The sequence below is a fragment of the Oncorhynchus mykiss genome, chromosome 25 (genome assembly GCF_013265735.2).
Source record: "Oncorhynchus mykiss isolate Arlee chromosome 25, USDA_OmykA_1.1, whole genome shotgun sequence".
NCBI lineage: Eukaryota > Metazoa > Chordata > Actinopteri > Salmoniformes > Salmonidae > Oncorhynchus > Oncorhynchus mykiss.
The window spans coordinates 563,279-588,704 of NC_048589.1; the positions used below are offsets into that span (position 1 = coordinate 563,279).

The 25,426-nt window shown below is 42.5% G+C and overlaps 1 protein-coding gene across 2 annotated transcripts in view; it reads left to right on the forward strand.

Moving 5' to 3' along the window:
• Positions 1-24,931, forward strand: part of LOC110505206 (MAM domain-containing glycosylphosphatidylinositol anchor protein 2) — a 232,727-nt gene extending 207,796 nt beyond the window's left edge. Inside the window, exons 12-17 of one of the 2 annotated variants that reach the window (XM_021584281.2) lie at positions 10,089-10,109; positions 10,453-10,608; positions 14,722-14,886; positions 20,333-20,463; positions 20,705-20,804; positions 23,751-24,931. In XM_021584281.2, the coding sequence (XP_021439956.2) occupies positions 10,089-10,109; positions 10,453-10,608; positions 14,722-14,886; positions 20,333-20,463; positions 20,705-20,804; positions 23,751-23,839 (662 nt within the window). In that variant the 3' untranslated portion in view covers positions 23,840-24,931. Of the gene's footprint in view, positions 1-1,026; positions 1,861-10,088; positions 10,110-10,452; positions 10,609-14,721; positions 14,887-20,332; positions 20,464-20,704; positions 20,805-23,750 lie in introns of those variants that run through there. The other variant, XM_036962460.1, reaches the window with a different exon arrangement.
• The last annotated feature ends 495 nt before the right edge of the window (positions 24,932-25,426 follow it).

The window sequence follows — 25,426 nt, forward strand, 5'->3', positions numbered from 1 at the left end:
CAGACTATGTTCTTCAGTAGGGACTAGCATGGCCATGTATGAGCACAATTGAGTATTGTATTGTTGTATATTGTACCCTCAGCATTGTACTGTAAAGACAGAATGTTCTTCAGTAAGGACTAGTGCCATATGTAACATGGGCATAATGTTCTATGTAGACCAGGGGTGTCAAACATATGGCAGGCTGGTTTGCGTAAAACAAAACAAAAAAAATGGGGGGGGGGGGGGACAAACTCAATATACTTTAAAATGACCAAAACCAAATCTGTGTCAAAATGATAATTGACCTACATTCATACAGTTTCTCGACTGTGTCCAGCTCGCTAATAATCAACTAAAGGAAAGATGGAGAGTCAGTGAGTGTCAACAATTACATTTTATAAAATGGATAGAGGACTATGTTTTTGAAATGTTGATGGTGTGGAAATGTAACACATTTTCAGTGTGGCCCTCCGGACCTCATTGAAGACCATATGCGTACCCGGGATAACATGTATTTTGACACCCCTGATGTAGACTATTAGCATTGATTACTAGGTCCTATCCTAGCCCTGTATGGATGTTGTCATAATTACACAGTCATGTAAACATGGCTTGAAGAAAATATCACAGTAAGAGCCACTCAGACGCTGTCATATTTTGTGAGTATTATATGATAATAGGGACCCCTACTGGTTGGGAAAATATAATTACATAGGTCACTGACTGAGTAAAAGTGTTCATATTTAAAATGAGGAAGTAAAGCAGTAAAATGAAGTCGACGGGCAGACAAACTTAAAAGTATCAGGAGTCATCCATGAAGGATTTCAGCCGAGGGTACAAACTTAAAGGAATTGTGAATGAAATGCAATTTTAATGTAGTTGGGGGGTGGATTTTAATTACCCATCTGTTATTACTGGTCTTTATGTAGACAACTTTCCACACCAGAGAAGAATCATTGTCTATTTAACTAGTGTTTATCTATCTTTCACTCTCATTTACTGTTTTGTCTCAATCCATCCTCTTTTTGGTACATTCTTACAAAGGGAATGAAAAGAGTCACAGAAAATGTCTGCCCAATCCACCTGTTCAACAAATGAACTCCTTTCAAGAATGGACAAAAGGCTGCGGAATCAGAATTACAGCCTGAGCATTGCTTTAATGCTTCAACACCAACACAGATGGAAGCCCTTGTAGTGTAACACTACAACACAAGAAACAATTCTGTCCAGGTTTTAAGACCTCTTTCTCCCAGGCATGAATAGCCTGGGTCTATGCTAGTTCCACCCTTTGAAATCCACGCCTGGTGCAAACCTACAGCTGTCAGCCCTAGCATGTGAAGTATGCACGCACGCACACAGCCAGCTAGTTCCACCCCATAGAAACGCAAAAGTACATTCTGGTGACGAGTTGCTCTGACTAGCAAGCAAACACAACAGTTCACTGACCTTCTGCACTAATTAGATGCTTCCAGCCTATTTAATCTAATTATGTGTTCTCTGCGCCCAGGTGAGGTGAGGTAATAGCAGCACTAGAGTGCATTGCTCTCCATCCACCTACTGATTATCCTGTTCTTAGGGGGGAGTATGCTATATGTTACATTTCAGAGGTCTGAAACTCCCGGCCCTCGGCCCACATCAGTGCTTATTTGTGGCCTGCAGACCTGTAGTTTGAGACGATGCTATATGCTGTATCCATGTTATGGTTGTTGTCCATACTGACAGGCACGCCTGACTTGACATTTTAACCTCTACTCTACGGTCTCCTCTTAACTGTCACACCCTGGTCTTAGTATTTTGTGTTTTCTTTATTATTTTGGTCAGGCCAGGGTGTGACATGGGTTTATTTTTGTGGTGTGTTTTGTCTTGGTTTTTTTTGTAGGTATTGGGATTGTGGTATAGTGGGGTTCTCTAGGAAAGTCTATGGTTGCCTGAAGTGGTTTTCAATCAGAGGCAGGTGTTTATCGTTGTCTCTGATTGGGAACCATATTTAGGCAGCCATATTCTTTGAGTGTTTCGTGGGTGATTGTTCCTGTCTCTGTGTTTGTTTGCACCAGATAGGCTGTATAGGTTTTTGCGTTACGGTTCTTGTTTTGTATTGTTTGTGTTTATTCGTTTATTAAACATGTATCAAAATTACCACGCTGCATTTTGGTCCGCCTCTCCTTCGACGGAAGAAAACCGTAACAGAATCACCCACCACAAAAGAACCAAGCGGTGTGGTGACAGGCAGTGGCAGCAGGAGCAACAAAGTCTGGATTATACGACTTGGGAGGAAATAGACAGGTGGGCGGTCGACCCAGGGAGAGTGCCAGAGCCCGCCTGGGATTCGCTGGAGCAGTGCGAAGAGGGTTATAGGAGAATGGAGTTGGAGAGACGAACACGGCGGCGTGGAAGGAAGCCCGAGAGTCAGCCCCAAAAATGTCTTGGGGGGAGGGCACAGGGAGAGTGTGGCAGAGTCAGGAGTCAGACCTGAGCCAACTGCCCCTGTTTATCGTAAGGAGCCAAGGAGGAAACCAGAGCCGGTGTTGGAGGTGAGCGAAGCAGAGACTGTGAAGGAGGTAATGGGGAAATTGGAGGAGAGAGTTATGAGGGAGTTGCTGTGTTGGTGCATTAGGCACGGAATTCGCCCGACGGAGCGTGTCGGGGATTTGATGGCACCTGGGTCAGCGCTCCATACTCGTCCTGAGGTGCGTGTTAGTCGGCTGGTGAAGATTGTGCTAGCCTAAATCATGCACGCACCAGGCCTCCTGTGCACCTCCCTAGCCTTGCACGTCCTGTGCCAGCCCTGCTCTCAAGATCTCCAGTACGCCTTCACGGTCCGGTCCATCCTGTACCACCTCCACACACCAGCCCTCCGGTGGCAGCTCCCCGCACCAGGCTTCCTGTGCGTGTCCTCGGCCCAGTACCACCAGTGCCAGCACCACGCACCAGGCCTACAGTGCGCTTCGCCTGTCCAGCGCTGCCAGAGCTTTCCTCCTCTCCAGCGCTGACGGTGTCTCCCGCCTGTTCAGCGCAGTCAGAGCCTTCCTCCTCTCCAGCGCTGCCAGAGTCTCCCGCCTGTCCAGAGCTGCCAGTCTGCAAGGAGCTGCCAGTCTGCAAGGAGCTGCCAGTCTGCAAGGAGCTGCCAGTCTGCAAGGAGCCGCCAGTGCTGCCAGTCTGCAAGGAGCTGCCAGTCTGCAAGGAGCCGCCAGTGCTGCCAGTCTGCAAGGAGCCGCCAGTGCTGCCAGTCTGCAAGGAGCTGCCAGTGCTGCCAGTCTGCAAGGAGCCGCCAGTGCTGCCAGTCAGCATGGAGCAGCCAGAACCGCCAGTCAGCATGGAGCAGCCAGAGCCGCCAGTCAGCATGGAGCAGCCAGAGCCGCCAGTCAGCATGGAGCAGCCAGAGCCGCCAGTCAGCATGGAGCAGCCAGAGCCGCCAGTCAGCGTGGAGCAGCCAGAGCCGCCAGTCAGCGTGGAGCAGCCAGAGCCGCCAGTCAGCGTGGAGCAGCCAGAGCCGCCAGTCAGCATGGAGCAGCCAGAGCCGCCAGTCTGCCAGGATCCGCCAGTCAGCCAGGATCTTCCAGATCCGCCATTCAGCCAGGATCCGCCAGTCAGCCAGGATCCACCAGTCAGCCAGGATCTGCCAGAACTGCCAGTCAGCCAGGATCTGCCAGTGCCATTTACCTGCCTGAGCTTCCTCTCAGTGCTGAGCTGCCCCTCAGTCCCGAGCTGCCCCTCAGTCCCGAGCTGCCCCTCAGTCCCGAGCTGCCCCTCAGTCCAGTGGGGTCCTTGGTGAGGGTTACTAGACCAAGGTCGGCGGCGAAGGTCGCCTATCTAAGGACGCGATGCAAAGGGACTAAGACTTTGTTGGAGTGGGGTCCACGTCCCGCGCCGGAGCCGCCACCGTGGACAGACGCCCACCCGGACCCTCCCCTATGGGTTTAGGTGTGCGGCCGGGAGTCCGCACCTTGGGGTGGGGGGGTTCTGTCACGCCCTGGTCTTAGTATTTTGTGTTTTCTTTATTATTTTGGTCAGGCCAGGGTGTGACATGGGTTTGTTTTTGTGGTGTGTTTTGTCTTGTTTTTTTGTAGGTATTGGGATTGTGGTATAGTGGGGTTCTCCAGGAAAGTCTGTGGTTGCCTGAAGTGGTTCTCAATCAGAGGCAGGTGTTTATCGTTGTCTCTGATTGGGAACCATATTTAGGCAGCCATATTCTTTGAGTGTTTCGTGGGTGATTGTTCCTGTCTCTGTGTTTGTTTGCACCAGATAGGCTGTATAGGTTTTTGCGTTACGGTTCTTGTTTTGTATTGTTTGTGTTTATTCGTTTATTAAACATGTATCAAAATTACCACGCTGCATTTTGGTCCGCCTCTCCTTCGACGGAAGAAAACCGTAACATTAACAGTGTTTAAGGTCCCGTGTGACCATAGGTTGTGGTGCAACTACGACATCAGGACTCAAACGGTCGCCGTTGAAGCAGTGACACACTTAAGCACATTTTATTGTATACAGGAATGTCTATACTGTAATGACCAGTATGAGACCCTTATACTCCTCATACAATTATTTAGGCTATATTAAACTCTCCAAATACAATTTATACAACCACTAAGGACATTGTTAAGGGAATGTTTGTAAGTTAATGTACGACTATTCCCTTGCTCCCCTATTAAGACTGACTTGTGACTTATTGAGATTAATATTCATCTTTGAATGTGCCTGTTTGTTCTCCTTTCAATGAGTTTGTCTCATAGAGATATTAGGCCGGCAGTTACGACCTGTGGCAAAGGTTGAGTTGTGTTTGTTAAACAATGTTTGCAATGGCTGCAGTTCAAATGCATGCTCGGATGGTGCCAAACAAATTGGCAAACCAATGGAGGAAAATATAATTGCTCAGTCATCTCATATTATACAATAAAATGCTCAAAACTCACACACACACTAAGGGCCTGTTGATAACATTTATTTGAATATGAGAGAAAACATTGTTACACATGATTGTTCACATAAGATGATACTGTGACCTGAAATATTGAGATTTATTTTTGTGTTTTTCTCCAGTGATACAACATTGTACTTCAATGATTTGCAGATTATCTGACAATCAACAGATGATTCCTCCAAATGTATCTGACCTGAAACGTTTAATCTCCGTCTGCATGAGTTGCATCAAGATTACACAAAGCACACTAACATCAAATGCCCTCTTTTTGCATATTTGTTAATTTTATAAACCAGAACCTGGATACTGTTTTAATCACTACAGTTTAAAATCTGAGGAGTGCCTTGAATTACTTTTGGTTACACCTGTGTAGCAAGACTTTTCACTGTAATTACCCTTCTAGCAACATTGTATTAACTTGTTATTATATTATACATTTGTTTTATTATACATTATACATTATTAACTGCATTTTAATTGCATGAGGAAATATCAATGAGCTCCTCCAAAGGGCACCTACAAACTTGTTCCCAAACTTTCCTGGCTTTGTTTATTCCTTGACACTGTACACAGGCTCTTAAACTAAGAAATTACACTGAGCTTGATGACAAAACCATTAGTTGGTTTAGCATCAGATAGGCTACTGCTGTACATCATTAGAAAACGTTAGATACCATATTAGTTGTATATCACCGGGCAGAGCTTAAGTTGCTGTGATCATAGATCAGAAACATTGCTTGGTGAAGGAGGCCTTTGAAAGCAAGCTAGACAGGGAGATTATTGCAAGTAGCCTATATAGGGAATACAGCAATAAGTTATTGCACTGTTCAGATTCATTGTCTTATATCAGATTATTTTATTTTTTATGTCACCTTTATTTAAGTAGGCAAGTCAGTTAAGAACTGGGCCAATTTTGCGCCGTCCTATGGGACTCCCAATCACAGCCGGTTGTGATACAGCTTGGAATATAAACCAGGGTGTCTGTAGTGACGCCTCAAGCACTGAGATGGAGTGCCTTAGACCGCTGTGCCACTCTGTGCCACTCGGGAGCCCAGATAGATATTCTATTCTGCCAGTATTTCTGGAGGTTGACCATGTGCATGACTGTTACGGATACCATTATCCTGTGTGTGTATCCTGTGTGTGTGTGTGTGTGTGTGTGTATCCTGTGTTCTTTTCTCTCCTTCTCCCCTCACAGGTGAAAATCATCACTCTCCAATCAGTCACCAATCCAATCATCAATCAGAAGACACACCTCCTCCTGTTTCCTACCCTATCACAGTTCCTTTCCCTTGGTTTAAAAACCCCATCAGTTGTTTGCTCTAGAGCTCAATCTCTCTGTAAATGCCATGTCTATAGGTTTCTGTGTTTCACGCTCTCTTTGTGTATTAACCTATCTTTTGTTTGAGCACCTCCATAGCACTTTGTCATCACCTGTGAGTATTGTTTTTGGTTATGGTGTTTGTGTTTGATTGCTGGTGGGAAAAGGGGATACATACCCGTAGGTAGACTTTGTTAAATACACTAGTTAGATCTGGGCGGACCACCCACTGTATTTTTGGTTAGTTAGTTAGCTGTTGTTAAAATAGGCTAGTCTAGCTTAGGGGTGTTTTTAATACTTATTGTTTCTTTCCTTGGGTCCAGCTCAGCCCCTTTTCCTGCTCCCTCCTTTACCGTGTGTTTATTAATAAACCCTGAGTTTGACGGTAGATTTCAGTTGTCGTGGTTATTTCATTCACACTTTTACTTGGTCACTATAATTTGCATGAGTTATGTTACGGGTCTCATTACCATCCCCCTAGACTGTCGGTCCAAAAGGGATCCGTAACATTGACAACTAGCTTAAATGTGTCCATTAGCTTGCTAAAGTAATTCTTAGCTAGTCACTTCATATGAATAGGAAGCTAACCTGTACACATTCAATGCTGAACACCAAATGCTTCCGCCATAAGCTAGCTAGAAAGCTTCTTTAGCAACATTATTTTATCACAAAGCCGCTAGCGCAGCCTGTTCTGCCACGAATCAGTAGCTTCCCGTCAGCTCATTTGCTGCTGCACTCAACTGACCCCAATGTTAGTGGTAATTTTAGCAGGGCCTAGCCACAACTTTGTTTTTATTTGCTTAACTTGAATTGGAAAGTATTAAATCCCTGTCATGTCATTTTGCTACCTATTCTGCCTATTTCATAGATAGTCATACAAGGGTGCAGTGATATAAAAAAAATAGGAACTATGTTTTCATTTTTGAATGGCAGATGCTCTGTAATCCCCAAATTTTGTTCACCTACCAACCAGTAAGAATTCCGGCTCTCACAGACCTGTTTGTCTTTAAAAAGCCCTCCTGTTCTCCACTCATTACCTGTATTAACTGCACCTGTTTGAACTCGTTACCTGTATAAAAGACACCTGTCCACACACTCAACCAAACAGACTCCAATCTCTCTACAATGGCCAAGACCAGAGAGCTGTGTAAGGACATCAGGGATAAATTGTAGACCTGCACAAGGCAGGTATGGGCTACAGGACAATAGGCAAGCAGCTTGGTGAGAAGGCAACAACTGTTGGTGCAATTATTAGAAAATGGAAGAAGTTCAAGATAATGGTCAATCATCCTCGGTCTTGGGCTCCCTGCAAGATCTCACCTTGTGGGGCATCAATGATCATGAGGAAGGTGAGGGATCAGCCCAGAACTACATGGCAGGACCTGGTCAATGACCTGAAGAGAGCTGGGACCACAGTCTCAAAGAAAACAATTAGTAAAACACTACTCCGTCATGGATTAAAATCCTGCAGCGCACGCAAGGTCCCCCTACTCAAGCCGGCGCATGTCCAGGCCCGTCTGAAGTTTGCCAATGACCATCTGGATGATCCAGAGGAATGGGAGAAGGTCATGTGGTCTGATGAGACAAAAATAGAGCTTTTTAGTCTAAACTCGCTGTGTTTGGAGGAAGTAGAAGGATGAGTACAACTCCAAGAACACCATCCCAACCGTAATTTTTTTGGGGATGCTTTTCTGCAAAGGGGACAGGACGACTGCACCGTATTGAGAGGAGCATGGATGGGGCCATGTATTGCGAGATCTTGGCCAACAACATCCTTCCCTCAGTAAGAGCATTGAAGATAGGTCGTGGCTGGGTGTTCCAGCATGACAGCGACCTGAAACACACAGCCAGGGCAACTAAGGAGTGGCTCCGTAAGGAGCTTCTCAAGGTCTAGCCAGTCTCCAGACCTGAACCCAATAGAAAATCTTTGGCCCGAAACCTGAAGGATCTGGAGAAGGTCTGTATGGAGGAGTGGGCCAAAATCCCTGCTGCAGTGTGTGCAAACCTGGTCAAGAACTACAGGAAACGTATGATCTCTGTAATTGCAAACAAAGGTTTATGGACGACATATTAAGTTCTGCTTTCCTGATGTATCAAATGCTTATGTCATGCAATAAAATGCAAACAAATTACTTAAAAATCATACAATGTGATTTTCTGGATTTTTGTTTTAGATTCTGTCTCTCACAGTTGAAGTGTACCTATGATAAAAATTACAGACCTCGACATGCTTTGTAAGTAGGAAACACTGCCTATTTTGCAGGTTATCAAATACTTGTTCTCCCCACTGTATGTACAGTAGCATACTAGCATTGCACCTTTCGATTCCAACGTGCAGTGGCACTGCGTACAATTGTGTCCTCTGGATAACAGCATTCAAGGCCCGAGGACATGCCTGGACAGCCACTTCAGTGTGATACACTGGATCATCTTTCGTAACCACAAGTGTTGGTGTTAGAGTTACAGTATGTGTTTTTCTCTGAGCAACTTTAGCCTCAAGAATTGTGTTTACTTCTTGTTCACACTGTAAATATTGTACAGCAGCTGTTTGATACAGAAAACAAGGATATTCAGATGGTCTCAAGAAGTGACGCCTACAAGAGAAAAGCAGAATGTACAAAAACATGTATTTTTTTATGTACGCTTACGAAAATGTTATTGGTGCAACTACCTAAGTCTTCCAGATATGTAGTCTATCCTACACGGCGAGCGAAAGAGATGCACCAATTTGAATCTGTATTTAATGATGTTAATAAAATGTGCGTTTTCCACTGTCGCCTACCAGCCTATTTCCTCCCTACACCCCTCCCTGCCTCTGTAGTCCTAATTGCTGTCTTGCTGCACTGAGTGCACAGAGCCTATCAATTAGAGTCAGTGCTAATGCAGAGCATGTTTTCAAACTAGCAGCATCTGCTCCTCTCCACCAAGGCGACGTCCTCCTCACTCAATTTGGAAACAGCTGGGTGGTTTAGTAGTGGGGGAAGTGGATTGGCTTCAATATTGCAGCTCTGAAAGGGGGAAAAATATGTAAAAAATGGGCAAATAATGAAAATCTGATGCGATTTGCCACAAAACCACCCACCCACACCTCCATATTATACAGTTGCCCAAATGACAATTTGATGCCGGCGCATGCATTTTCATATTTTAATCCTCAATATGAAATAAGTCAACGACAGATTTGTACCTTGTCAGCTCGGGTGTTTGAACTTGCAACCTACTGGTTACTAGTCCAATGCTCTAACCACTAGGCTACCCTGCCGCCCCTCCTTCTGTCGGGCCGCACTGATCTGTTACACTACCAAATGGACACTCTGTTTACTCTAGTGCAGACGGCTCACCATGAAAGTTTACAGCCTGAATACATTTCCCAACCCCCCCTGTGCTTGAAGAATGCTTTAGTTTAGTTTCTGGGAGTTGATTGGTTGAAATTGGGATCAATTTCAGGTCAACTATCTCCACGGCACATTGTTGCGAAACCTCTGCCCGGCATGCAGTTCTGATCCCTCATTGGGATTGGGGAAGGACTCAGCCGCTGTTCCTGGCGAGCGCAGATAGGGAAGGTGGTGAATTAAATTTAGATGCAGGTCTGTATAGTTCACTTGAGCATTGTGCTTCCTCTCTTCCATTAGACCTCTGCAGTATATAAGCCCTCTCTCTCTCTCCAGATGATAAGAGGGAATGATGGCACCTCACTACTCCCTTGTACTTTGCCGCAAATTAGATTGCGGGGACAAACAGTAGTTATTCCTTTGTATATTTCCACATAACACATTTAAAGAGAGTAGAAATTAAGTCTTAAACGCAGGCATTCCTTTCAGAAGTTTGAACACCTAAATGATTTACGTCTCTTGTTTTTTCTTTCAGCACCAGTCAACCCTCACTTGAGTAAGTATCACTCCTATGAATGCTATGACTACCTTAGGCATTTTGATCGAAATATTTAATAAGCCAAGCCAACCATAATGTTTTAGTTAACACAGGCCATAGATAAATACAAAGAAGTGAAGAGTAATGCACAGTTCATTAATGTTAATCATCAATCGCAATACACAGGTCCTTAATGTCCAACATTATTACCTATTAATACATTCTTCATAATGCATTTTAAGCCCCTTTTGTAATCTGTAGTAACATGTTTGAAAATGCATAACATCTATTTTTCCTGACCTGTGCAGGAGCATCTATGTATCTATGCTTCTATGTATTCTCTGTGTGTCTTCCCCACCAGGAGAGTTCCAGTGCAGCTTTGAAGATGAGGCCGTGTGTATGTTCACCCAAGACAAGACGGATGACTTTGACTGGACCCGACACAGCGCCGCCACCAGAGACACCAAGTACACCCCCAACACCGGGCCCAGCAGTGACCGAGCGGGCTCCAAGCAAGGTTAGCACACACACAAATATACACACATGCACACTCTTACCCAAGAAACTCATTTCAACTAATTTCTCCATTCTGTTCTGCTCTCATCTAGTGGACAATGATGGGATGACATATCAGGAATTGGTTATTGCAAAATCGCATTGCTGATCATTTGCAACCAACGTTGGTACTTTCTAAAATTTGATCGCCAAATCTATAATTATTGTTTGACATTTCTAAGGGACGATGTATACAAATGGACTGGCTGACACCAGACCATGTGGCACAATCAAGCTTTTAACTCTCATTGAGTGCCACCACGTTAAAATACGTTTTTGCTTAGTTTTGAGTGATCGCGCTGATTGGTTATGACACTCATCAGTTGTAAAGCAAGGGGGCGGTTCTCGTGGCTGAGTGTGTGGGTATTTGGTGAGTAAGAGAGACACGGAGGAAAGCCATCCACTGTAAAAGCACAGCCCCCTTCATTATCAACGTTTCATGCCGACAACATCAAAGAGCCTCCCCAGACTCTGGAGTCAGCCTCAGTCTGTCACTTTAGCCATGCAAGTATACAAGTGCATTAATGTAGAAAACATTTCAAGAACATTTATGCAGGTGCATTGTTGAATGGAATCCATATTTGAAACAACGTTTGAAATGTACTTAGTATTCTCTACATCAGTGGTCACCAACCGGTCGATCAAAGCATTCCTAGTCGATCACCAAACATTTCTGTAGAAAAGCCAATGATGGCTTGGTGTTTTTATTGGTGTTGCACTGTTGGCGGTAGGTGCGCTTGATTCAGGAGTACCAGGTAGGAAAAGTGTTACCATTTCATTTGTCTGAAAAGACAAACTCCACATACCCGGCGGACCGGGAGCTCTGTGGCTAAATCGAGTGAACGGTCATACAACTCGGAATTCCAAGTCGGAAACTTTCTAGCACTGACTTTCTGACCTGAAGATGATTTCACCTTGTTTTTTTTTGTTCCGAGTTGTCTTGAAAGCACCATGACCATCAGTCCAGTAAAATAAAAAAGGAATCATTTCAATTTATGCCCAGCTGTGCCTCGCAAGTGCTACACCAACTGGTCTATTTTGTTATAAAAGCTATAGTTTTAAAATATTATATGGTCTGAGAAGAACAATATTGGCAGGCATATAGCCAATATGCTGTGATAATATTTGAGGCCTACTGCACAAATGTAATTCCTACAGAACTGTTTTTAATTAGGTTAATGTTACATTTTCTAAGTCCAAAAATCTGAGAGGTAGATCTAAGCTTGCTTTTGACTGCGAAAGTGATCTTGACTCAGAAAAGCTAGGTGACTACTGCTCTACATGTTACCTGTGTCATTCCACCAATTCAGTGCATTTTGTGAAGTGTAACTTGGTCATTTCATCTTATTTTAACATTGACATAGAGAACACTTTCAACTTCCAAATTACAAAGTGCCTATTAATTGCCAAAAAAGGCTGACGATTTCTTCTTAAATCGTCCATTAAAAAGTCCATTGTGACAGGGGGAATGGAAACTTGTTGTGTGCAACAGGGAGTGGCAATTGAATGAAAGCTTCACAAAAATGTTTTTACTGTTAAAACTTCTTACTCCCACCCGACACGCAGACGTCCCATCTAGACACCTGGAAATGCAAATGCGTTATGCTAAATGTACTTGTTAAAACTCAAACGTTCATTAAAACACACATGCAGGGTATTGAATTAAAGCTACACTCGTTGTGAATCTAGCCAACAAGTCAGATTTTTAAAATGCTTTTCGGCGAAAGCATGAGAAGCTATTATCTGATAGCATGCAACACCCCGAAATACCTGAAGGCGACGTAAACAAAATAATTAGCGTAGCCGGCGCTACACAAATAGCAGAAATAAAATATAAAACATTCATTACCTTTGACGAGCTTCTTTGTTGGCACTCCTATATGCCCCATAAACATCACTATTGGGTCTTTTTTTCGATTAAATCGGTCCATATATACCCAAAATATCCATCTATGGAAACTGTGATTCAAAATGCAGCGTCATTTTTTTAAATTAAAAAAGTCGACGATAAACTTTCACAAAACACTTCGAAATACTTTTGTAATCCAACTTTAGGTATTAGTAAACGTTAATAATCTATCAAATTGAACACGGGGCGATGTGTATTCAATAGCTCCACGTCTTCAAATCATGTTCGGGAAATCTCTTTTCCAAGACGTCCTATCGGAGACCGGATGGAATGGAATCTCTCTCCTTTGTTTGACCAAGAAATAACTCCCAGGAAATTGACAAGACTGGCGACATCGTGTGGAAGTTGTAGGAATTGCAATCTCGGCCCCATTTAATTTGGTGTCCCTTAAACAATATATGCAAGTGGCGCATGGATATTTTTTTCAGTTTTCAGTGACCAGTTTTTCTTGCGCTTTTCGATGAAACACACGCTCTGTTAAAGTCACAGCCGTGATTTAACCAGTTTTAGAAACTTCAGAGTGTTTTCTATCCACACATACTAATCATATGCATATACTATATTCCTGGCATGAGTTGCAGGACGCTGAAATGTTGCGCGATTTTTAACAGAATGTTCGAAAAAGTAGGGGGTAGACTGAAGAGGTTTTAAAACATTTCTAGCCTGTCTATCTACGTGCTATGCCCGTCCCACTCAGTTTTCCACCACAAAAGACCAGAAAACGGCTATGAACCAGCTGCTTTTACTGTGATTTGATGATTAGATGTTATTTTAAAAAACAATAGTTTCACCATATTAAAATGAGAGTTAAGTTCACGTAACAAGGTTGACTTTAAAATCAGGGACAGATGTCAATGAATCACTAATCACATAAAAATCACAATAAAAAAAGATCTTCAGAAATTACGGTCAAAGCAACAAAATAACTAAGGCTTTACAATGATGGTGAAACTTGGAGAAGTTTTGGGAGTGGATGGGTTAAAATCTACCTTGAAGTGACACTGACAGGGTTGACGGAAGGATGTCAAAATGCTACATTTAGCAAGCCTTTATTCATGTTAAAATGATTTATTGAATTCTCCAGTCTAGTGGAAGGCTAGCAAATACAAATGTACCAAATATTAATAAAATGCAAATTAATTTCTTAAATCATACAATGTGATTTTCTGGATTTTTGTTTTAGATTCCGTCTCTCACAGTTGAAGTGTACCTATGATAAAAAAATTACAGACCTCTACATGCTTTGTAAGTAGGAAAACCTGCAAAATCGGCAGTGTATCAAATACTGTATATGATGCAGTTATAATGCTTTGTTAGACTTGTCATGCGTGTGATATGTTAGTTTTCTTTGCAGTTCCCATTTGTACCTTTCTTTTCTGGAATTGGGTATGCTTCCCTGCTGTATAGTACCACTTCACCTGCCTCCATCTCCTCCTCCTCCTCCTCTTTGTGCTCTGTCTCTATAGGGTGTGTGTGAGCCGTGATGGACATCTGCAGCGCCGTGGGCAGCATTATGAAATTTGAGTGTCTGTCACTACCTGCCCATTGACGACCGCCTGAGGGAGCTAGCAGTAGCCATTCCCCCAAAAGTAGAATCTCCCACAATTCCATCCACTTGTTAAATGCCAAAAGCCCAAGCCGCTAAAATAAACCAAATAAATGGTGGGACTACTCGGGATACATTTGTTTAAGTGTTTTAGGGCATTTTACGAGGGATAATGTCATAAATAATGCATTGCTTTACAATGAAACACGAGGCTCAAAGTTTCCCAGTCCGTTTGTTTTTCTTTCAGTTGAAGTCATCTGCTTTTTGAATTCCCAACATAACTTGCTCTAAGAAGATGAAACTCTTTTTATCTGATTGGTATCCGCAGAGCAAACCAGTTTTATGGATTGCACTGTACACAATTTAAACTTTTCATCTCCCTCGTCAGAAAATTGCAGTGCAGTGTTCAGAAAACTCTCCCGATACCACAACAGTTTATGGACTGCTAACGGCATGTGCCTTAGCTACAGTTTTGTAGCAGTTATTATAGAGAGATGAACTCTGCCGTTTGGTTTTCAATTCTAATGGTCTCTCAAAAAGTATGATGTAATGTTTAATCAGTGTTTTGCTATCATACGGGTTTCTACATGGACATTGATTGTTGTTTTTCCAACATTCAGGTTTCTACATGTACATTGAGACGTCTCGACCTCGCCTGGAGGGAGAAAAGGCTCGACTGTTGACCCCCACATTCAACGTCGCCCCCAAAAGTCCCTATGGGACTGTGACCGCCGCTCCCACCTACTGCTTTGGCTTCTACTACCATATGTATGGGAAACACATAGGTAAGGTGCCCCTAGTGAAGGGATCATCAACTATATTCAGCCGGGGGTGTTTTTTTTCTTTTTTTTTCTTGAGCATATGGGGGCCGGAATATAGAGTTGAAGTCGGAAGTTTATATACACCTTAGCCAAATACAGTTTTTCACAATTCCTGACATTTAATCCTATTAAAAATTCCCTGTCTTAGGTCAGTTAGGATCTCCACTTTATTTTAAGAATGTGAAATGTCAGAATAATAGTAGAGAGAATTATTTATTTCAGCTTTTATTGCTTTCATCACATTCCCAGTGTGTCAGAAGTTTATACACTCAATTAGTATTTGGTAGCATTGCCTTTAAATTGTTTAACTTGGGGTAAAACATTTCGAGTGGCCTTCCACAAGCTTCCCACATTCCTCCCGACAGAGCTGGTGTAACTCAGTCAGTTTTGTAGGCCTCCTTGCTCGCACACGCTTTTTTCATTTCTGCCCACAAATGTTCTATAGGATTGAGGTCAGGGATTTGTGATGGCCACTATAATACCTTGACTTTGTTGTCCTTTAGCCATTTTGCCACAGCTTTGGAAGTATGCTTGTCCATTTGGAAGACCCATTTGCAACAAAGCTTTAACTTCCTAACTGATGTCTTGAGATGTTGCTTCAATATATCTACATAATTTTCCTCGTGATGCCATCTATTTTGAGAAGTGCACCAGTCCCTTCTGCAGCAAAGCAGCCCCACAACATGATGCTGCCACCCCCATACTTCACGGTTGGGATGGTGTTCTTTGGCTTGCAAGCCTCCCCCTTTATCCTCCAAACGTTATGGTCATTATGGCCAAACAGTTCTATTTTTGTTTCATCAGACCAGGGGACATTTCTCCAAAAAGTACGATCTTTGTCCTCACGTGCAGTTGCAAACCGTAGTCTGGCTTTTTTATGGCGGTTTTGGAGCAGTGGCTTCTTCCTTGCAGAACGGCATTTCAGGTTATGTCGATATAGGACTAATTTTACTGTGGATATAGATACTTTTGTACCTGTTTGTACATCCAGCATCTTCACAAGGTCCTTTACTGTTGTTCTGGGATTGATTTGCGCTTTTCGCACCAAAGTACGTTCGTCTCTAGGAGACAGAACACGTCTCCTTCCTGAGCAGCTGCGTGGTCCCATGGTGTTCATACTTGCGTACTATTGTTTGTGCAGTTTAACGTTTCTTTAGATTTTCCCATGATGTCAAGCAAAGAGGCACTGAGTTTGAAGGTAGGCCTTGAAATACATCCACAGATACACCTCCTATTGACTCAAATGTTGTCAATTAGCCTGTCAGAAGCTTTTAAAGCCATGACATAATTTTCTGGAATTTTCCAAGCTATTTAAAGGCACAGTCAACGTAGTGTATGTCAATTTCTGACCCACTGGAATTGTGATACAGTGGGTGAAATAATCTGTCTGTGAACAATTGTTGGAAACATTACTTGTGTCATGCACAAAGTAGGTGTCCTAACCGACTTGCCAAAACTATAGTTTGTTAACTAGAAATGTGTGGAGTGGTTGAAAAATGAGTTTTAATGACTATGTAATTTTCTGACTTCAACTGCAATACGAAAATATTTGTGGACTGCAAATTGACCCAAACAATATTGTGTTTCTAACATTGCTTACATTGTATGTGATCATATATACAGTGCCTTGCGAAAGTATTCGGGCCCCTTGAACTTTGCGACCTTTTGCCACATTTCAGGCTTCAAACATAAAGAAATAAAACTGTATTTTTTTGTGAAGAATCAACAACAAGTGGGACACAATCATGAAGTGGAACGACATTTATTGGATATTTCAAACTTTTTTTAACAAATCAAAAACTGAAAAATTGGGCGTGCAAAATTATTCAGCCCCCTTAAGTTAATACTTTGTAGCGCCACCTTTTGCTGCGATTACAGCTGTAAGTCGCTTGGGGTATGTCTCTATCAGTTTTGCACATCGAGAGACTGAAATTTTTTCCCATTCCTCCTTGCAAAACAGCTCGAGCTCAGTGAGGTTGGATGGAGAGCATTTGTGAACAGCAGTTTTCAGTTCTTTCCACAGATTCTCGATTGGATTCAGGTCTGGACTTTGACTTGGCCATTCTAACACCTGGATATGTTTATTTTTGAACCATTCCATTGTAGATTTTGCTTTTTGTTTTGGATCATTGTCTTGTTGGAAGACAAATCTCCGTCCCAGTCTCAGGTCTTTTGCAGACTCCATCAGGTTTTCTTCCAGAATGGTCCTGTATTTGGCTCCATCCATCTTCCCATCAATTTTAACCATCTTCCCTGTCCCTGCTGAAGAAAAGCAGGCCCAAACCATGATGCTGCCACCACCATGTTTGACAGTGGGAATGGTGTGTTTAGGGTGATGAGCTGTGTTGCTTTTACGGCAAACATAACGTTTTGCATTGTTGCCAAAAAGTTCAATTTTGGTTTCATCTGACCAGAGCACCTTCTTCCACATGTTTGGTGTGTCTCCCAGGTGGCTTGTGGCAAACTTTAAATGACACTTTTTATGGATATCTTTAAGAAATGGCTTTCTTCTTGCCACTCTTCCATAAAGGCCAGATTTGTGCAATATACGACTGATTGTTGTCCTATGGACAGAGTCTCCCACCTCAGCTGTAGATCTCTGCAGTTCATCCAGAGTGATCATGGGCCTCTTGGCTGCATCTCTGATCAGTCTTCTCCTTGTATGAGCTGAAAGTTTAGAGGGACGGCCAGGTCTTGGTAGATTTGCAGTGGTCTGATACTCCTTCCATTTCAATATTATCGCTTGCACAGTGCTCCTTGATGTTTAAAGCTTGGGAAATCTTTTTGTATCCAAATCCGGCTTTAAACTTCTTCACAACAGTATCTCGGACCTGCCTGGTGTGTTCCTTGTTCTTCATGATGCTCTCTGCGCTTTTAACGGACCTCTGAGACTATCACAGTGCAGGTGCATTTATACGGAGACTTGATTACACACAGGTGGATTGTATTTATCATCATTAGTCATTTAGGTCAACATTGGATCATTCAGAGATCCTCACTGAACTTCTGGAGAGAGTTTGCTGCACTGAAAGTAAAGGTGCTGTATAATTTTGCACGCCCAATTTTTCAGTTTTTGATATGTTAAAAATTTTGAAATATCCAATAAATGTCATTCCACTTCATGATTGTGTCCCACTTGTTGATTCTTCACAAAAAAATACAGTTTTATATCTTTATGTTTGAAGCCTGAAATGTGGCAAAAGGTCGCAAAGTTCAAGGGGGCCGAATACTTTCGCAAGGCACTGTATCTCTCTATGTGTGGGAATACACTTCCCATTTACATAAAATCACCCACGTGCCAAATGCCAGTTGTGGAACAGTGCCTTAGTGCTATTAGGAATGAAATGTACACTATACAAAAATATGTGAACACCTCTTCAAATTAGTGGATTTGGCTATTTCAGCCACACCCGTTGCTGCGGGTGTATAAAATCGAGCACACAGACTTGTGATCTCCATAGCCCAACATTGGAAGTAAAATGGCCTCACTGAAGAGCTCAGTGACTATAAACGTTGCACCGTCATAGGATGCCATCTTTAGAGTGCGTTCTCTAGAGTGATAAATCATGCTACACCACCTGGCAGTCCGACGGACAAATCTGGATTTGGCGTATGAAGGAATAATGGTCTGAGGCTGTTTTTCATGGTTTGTGATAGGCCCCTTAGTTCCAATGAATGGAAATCTTTTCACGACAGCATACAATAACATTCTGGATGATTCTGTGCTTCCAACTTTGTGGCAATAGTTTGGGGAAGGCCCTTTCCTGTTTCAGCTTGACAATGCCCCCATTCACAAAGTGAGGTCCATACAGAAATGGTTTGTCGAGATTGGTGTGGAAGAACTTGATTGGCCTTCACAGAGCCCTGACCTCAACCCCATCAACACCTTTGGGATGGATTTGAACGCCTGACTGTGAGCCAGGACTAATCACCCAACATCAGTGCCCGACCTCACTAATTATCTTGTGGCTGAATGGAAGAAAGTCTCCAACATCTAGTGGAAAGCCTTCCCAGAAGATTGGAGGCTGTTATAGCAGCAAAGAGGGACCAACTCCATATTAATGCCCATGATTTTGGAATGAGATGTTCGACGAGCAGGTGTCTACATACTTTGGTAATGTAGTGTAAATTACAAGGATAAATGCAAATTCTGCATTGTAGCTAATTCATCAGGCAAATCTAGCATAGAGTGTGTTTGATTTGTTAAGTACACACCTGAGTGCTTTCCATTAGCATCTACTTGCAATCAAATCCCCTATTTCCCTGTTCGGTACCTCCCTGATGATTAGATAAGAGTTTTCTTACCACTCAAGTTGTACTCCCACCTTTCTTTTTTAATTCGACAACCACTCAGTAACACTTCCATAATGGAATATGTGAAGCCCCCCGGGCATTGGTGGAAATGGAAATTGAACACTACACAAGAAAACTCACTATTTCTGGGTGTTTACAAACCTTCCATTTTGAATATTAATAACCTTATCATCCATCAAAATCTAGTCAGGCTCCCCTGCTTCTGTCGCCAAGGTTGCCTTCTCACACCCTGCTCATGCCCTCCTGTTGTTGCGGTGTCAGACAGTTGCACCTGAGCGATGGGTGTGTCCTCTGACCTGCCAGACATGCCTGCAACTTCAATTTTCTGCTCCGCAAAGCTGTCGAGATTCTGAATAGGACGTGTCAACCTAATCCACGCAGGTCTCAATGGGCCCTCTCTTTCTCTGCTTGCTCAGCCTCAGAAACCAGAAGCCGGAGTCAAAAATGGCTGACGGCGTGTCCTTCTTTCCTGTCTTTCATTTTTCATTGGTTTCCGTTAGAGAAAGAAAGGCAACCTCCAGAATGAGAGAGTGCAGAATGAGTGAGTGAGTGGTGGAGAGACTTTGAGTTCTCATTTGAAGTAGTGGGTATTTTCAGGGATCTGTCGTTGTTGCTTTTTGATCATCCAGTGAGATCCACTTAAGGCTCCCCTCACAGGGATGTAGCATATTGTAGCTGACGGCTCGTCTAGTTTGGCCTCTGAGCACTCTCTTTGGCATCTCCTCGTTTGCACTGGGGGAAAAAACACAAGATTTAACTCATGATCATCCCCTGAGAAGTAAATTATGTTAGCAAATTCATACATTCCACTCAGTAAAAGCCACACTCAATAAGGGAAGGTTAATGTGTAGACCCCTTGAGACATGTAGTATTTGCAGTAATGAGCTTTTATGTGTTTTGTTAATAGTATAAGGTCATACATTAATGATGAGTAAAGTCTCAACACATAAGGATAAGTGCTGCCATGATGAGGCCATATATGATCGAGGATATCAGACCTGGGTTCCAATTGTACTTGAAATCTTTCAAATACTGAAGTTGTGCTTGATTGAGCTGGCCATGTTGTCCATAAAGTGCATGATGTTTTCTCCTCTAGGGGCGTTGAACGCGTACCTACGGCAGAAGGGCCACTCGGGCTCAGACAGTTCCTTGTGGAACTTGGTCGGGAACCAAGGGGACCGATGGAAGCAAGCCAAAGTCAACATCCACCCAATAGCCTCTTTCCAGGTGGGTACAACTCTTTGGGAGGAGCAGTGGGTCACCAATGCAGAACTATGGTGACCCTAAGGTACAAAACTGCCTTGATCTGTGCTTCCCCCTTATGCCATGTCTTATATAAACATTTGTCCTATATATTTTGCTACAGTATATGTTTCACAGAATAACTCATTGAGTTAGTAGCAGTAAGACATTTAAGCAGTTGGTGTAAACAAGTTTTGTTTTTGTCTGTCTTATCCCATTTTGGTAGTTGGTTCTGGAAGGAATTCGTGGTCCGGGTATAGAAGGCGATATCGCCATAGATGATGTCACCATTGAGGAAGGAGAATGTAAAGACCCTCCACCCAATAGTAAGTGCTTTTTTTTGTTTATACCTGGGAATTCATGACAACCATGGACCTATACATCATCCAGAACCACTCAACCATGAAGAGGCAAGGCTTATAATAACATATACATGCATATTATTCCTCTTGGGAACTAAAATTCAAGGACTGAGAGAGCTCTATTGTTAGCTCTCTCACATTTGCTCTCCAAGAGTACAGCTATGCCGCTATATTTTTCATTTTTCTTTATGGATGTTTCAGGTATCGTCAGTGAAATTACATTTTAGAGGGAATGATCGAACAGCTGCTTTCAAGTGTTATGCAAGACAGAAAATGTTACTGTCTTGTTGACCTAAAAAAGATAGATGTTTAATGGAATGGAAAAATGTATTTTACTCATTACTTATATTACTTAAGGTAATGGCTTTTTGAATCATGTTAAGTATCCTTCCAAATGGAAGATATCAGCAACTCCCATGAAATATTAGACATTAGATGTTTTCTCACTTGTACACTTGAGACTGTTGGCTGGGTCTCTTTGCTGATAAACAAGGTTCAGTGAAAATACTACCAAAAAATGTACAAATGTTCATGTTTAATGAACCTCTTAACTGTTTGAGGAATTGTCTTATACTTCATGTACAGTTGAAGTCGGAAGTTTGCATACTCTTAGGTCGGAGTCACTAAAACTTATTTTTCAACCACTTCACAAATTTCACTTATAATTCACTGTATCACAATTCCAGTGGGTCAGAAGTTTACATACACTAAGTAGACTGTGCCTTTAAACAGCTTGGAAAATTCCCGAAAATGATGGCACGGCTTTAGAAGCTTCTGATAGGCTAATTGACTTCATTTGAGTCAATTGGAGGTGTACCTGTGGATGTATTTCAAGGCCTACCTTCAAACTCAGAGCCTCTTTGCTTGACATCATGGGAAAATCAAAAGAAATCAACCCAGACCTCAGAAAAAATTGTAGACCTCCACAAGTCTGGTTCATCCTTGGGAGCAATTTCCAAATGCCTGAAGGTACCATGTTCATCTGTACAAACAATAGTACGCAAGTACCACGCAGCCGTCATACTGCTCAGGAAGGAGACGCGTTCTGTTTCCTAGAGATTAATGTACTTTGGTGCGAAAAGTGCAAATCAATCCCAGAACAATAGCAAAAGACCTTGTGAAGATGCTAGAGGAAACCTGGACAAAAGTATCTATATCCACAGTAAAACGAGTCCTATATCGACATTACCTGAAAGGCCATTCAGCAAGGAAGAAGCCACTGCTCCAAAACCGCCATAAAAAAGCCAGACTACAGTTTGCAACTACACATGGGGACAAATATTGTACTTTTTGGAGTAATGTCCTCTGGTCTGATGAAACAATACTGTTTGGCCATAATGATCATTATGTTTGGAGGAAAAATGGGGAGGATGGAAAATGATTTGGATATTGAAGCAACATCTCAAGACATCAGTCAGGAAGTTGAAGCTTGTTCGCAAATGGGTCTTCCAAATGGACAATAACCCCAAGTATACTTCCAAAGTTGTGGCAACATGGCTTAAGGAAAACTAAGTCGAGGTGTTGGAGTGGCCATCACAAAGCCTTGACCTCAATCCCATAGAAAATTTGTGGGCAGAACTGAAAAAGCGTGTGCGAGCAAAGAGGCCTTACAAACCTGACTGAGTTACACCAGCTCTGTCAGGAGGAATGGGCCATAATTCACCCAACTTATTGTGGAAGGCTACTCAAAACGTTTGACCAAAGTTAAACAATTCAAAGGCAATACTACCAAATACTAATTGAGTGTATATAAACTTCTGACCCACTGGGAATGTGATGAAAGAAATAAAAGCGGAAATAAATCATTCTCTCTGCTATTTTTCTGACATTTCACATTCTTAAAATAAAGTGGTGATCCTAACTGACCTAAGACAGAGAATTTTTACTATAATTAAATGTCAGGAATTGTATGTAAACTTCCGACTTCCACTGTATTTCAGCAGTAAGTCGACAGCATACTTGTGGATGAGCTGCCTCTGAAGTATTTTGGTACTACATTGGGAGAAATCACACCACATCTACAGTGCTGTGAAAAAGTATTTGCCCATTTCAAATTTTCTCTACTTTTGCATATTTTGCATATAGTGTGATTGTTTGGGGATGCCTCAGGACCTGGACGACTTGCCTTAATAGAAGGAAACATGAATTCTGCTCTGTATCAGAAAATTCTACAGGAGAATGTCAGGCCATCCGTCTGTGAGCTGAAGCTGAAGTGCAGCTGGGTCATGCAGCAATACAATGATCCAAAACACACAATTAAGTCTAAATTTTGGAATGGCCTAGTCAAAGTCCAAACCTAATCCCAATTGATGTTGTGGCAGGACTTGAAACGAGCAGTTCATGCTTGAAAACACAAAAATGGCGCTGAGATAAAGCAGTTCTGCATGGAAGAGTGGGCCAAATTTCCTCCACAGCGATGTGAGAGACTGATCAACATCTACAGGAAGCATTTGGTTGTTGTCGTTGCAGCAAAGGTGGTACAACCATTTATTGATTGTAGTTGTTGATCAGAGGGCAATTACTTTTTCACACGGGGGAATTGGGTGTTGCATAACTTTTTTAAATAAATAAAATATTTTTTTGTTATTTGTAAACTCAGGTTCCTTTTATCTAATATTAGGTTTTCATTGAAGATCTGATAACATTCCATGTCAAAAATATGCAAAAATAGAGATAATCAGAAAGGGGGCAAATAGATTTTCATGGCACTGTACATGCCAGAGTCTCCTCCAGGGAGCAAGTGTATGGTCCTCCTCAGAACAACTAAAAATATTTAAATATGTTGAAAAGTCTTCCATAAATCAAACAGAATCGTACACGTTCCCCACACGTCATCCCATTCGCTCAATGAAAAAGGATCATGCTCCCTAGATTATCTAAGTCATCAGCTTTCTTTCTCTATCCCTACAGATCTAAGGTCACTGTCTCCTCCTACCACGCCCCATATATGGCAGTTCTTGGTCACCCTGACCCTGGTGTTTGTGGACCTTCAGAGGTGACCCCTCTCTCCCAGGAGGAGCAACCTGACGTGGCCCAACCCCCGTGGAAAAGTTTGCAGACGTGGACTGTCCAAACCCCAAAAACTACCAAAGATTCACTCCTTTTCAGTCTGCAGGAGAGCAGCAGCCCAGCACTGGTCCAGGGTGGAGCATGAAGGAAACAAAAAAACTCAGTTCATCCGGATTTTTCTGAAATATGCACAGAGTGCACTCCAAGGTCAAGATGGAGAGTCGAGTCCAGTTCATCATTTTTTTCTGCAGCTGAAGCAATCGAGGCAGAGTATGGGTACATTTCTGTAAAGCACAAGGACACGGTGTGGTTCCATGTATCATTAAATGGGCCACAGAATGATGATAATTGATTTGTGTGGAAGACTTTGATTTTATGTTAACAGTATGTTGAGAAATTTACAAAATTCGTTCAACCCACACTGACCCCGAAGCTATTTTCTCATGAATATGATAGAGGCTAGTATTACTCTGGGTTGTGGCTTTTCACCTCTCTTAAAACTTGGAGGCTGCCTATGGTCGGATTCATCAAAATGTGCATAAACAAACACATTTGCATACTTTCTACCCAGAGGCTAGAATTTGACTGCTTGGTGCATTATATGTATATCTGTAAGTCAATTCATCATAATTATTTCTTTGTCTGTTCTTTTTTCCCCCTTTTCTTTCTCTCTTCAAGGTTTGCGTAAGGTTGGTTTCATTACAATGTGCATACACTTGTTCGCTAGGTTACTCTGTTATGCAGTAGCTGAACGATGGTGCATTGTACTTAGATCCTTTCGATGTACTGTAGCGGCTTCTCTCTGTCCCACCTGCCCTAAAATTTCAGAAGGTGATTTAATAAACAGGGACATGACACATTTCTTTCATTACGTAAAAGGGATTGACGAGGGATTATTGTGTTTTTCACTCCCTTAAGTACTCTAGGCTTTATTAACAATAGTAATTGCAATCAAATCAAACTTTATTTGTCACATGCGCCGAATACAACAAGTGTAGACTTTACCGTGAAATGCTTACTTACAAGCCCTTAACCAACAGTGCAGTCCAAGAAGAAGACAATATTTACCAAGTAGACTAAAATAAAAAGTAACACAATATGAATAACAGTAACGAGGCTATATACAGGGGGCACCGGTACCGAGTCAGTGTGCGGGGGTTCAGGCAGTCGAGATAATCTGTACATGTAGGGGGGGGCGAAGTGACTATGCATAGGTAACAAACAAACAGCGAGTAGCAGCAGTGTACAAAGGGAGGGGGGTCAACGTAAATTGTCCGGGGGCGATTTTGTGAATTGTTCAACAGTCTGGCTTGGGGGTAGAAGCTGTTGAGGAGCCTTTTGGTCCTAGACTTGGCGCTCCGGTACCGATAGCAGAGAAAACAGTCAATAACAAGCCCTTTATATGAAAGGTAATTGAGCTTCTATCCTCATCTCTCTTTTTTTAGTTAGCCATTATCTAGCTAAGCTTCTCGATTGGAGCCTTCTTTCTTCTTTCACCTCCTGACCAATCATAATTTAGTCAGGTCAAGTCATATGTGGTGCTTAAAGACCATAGCAGTGTGTATTCCAATGCCCTC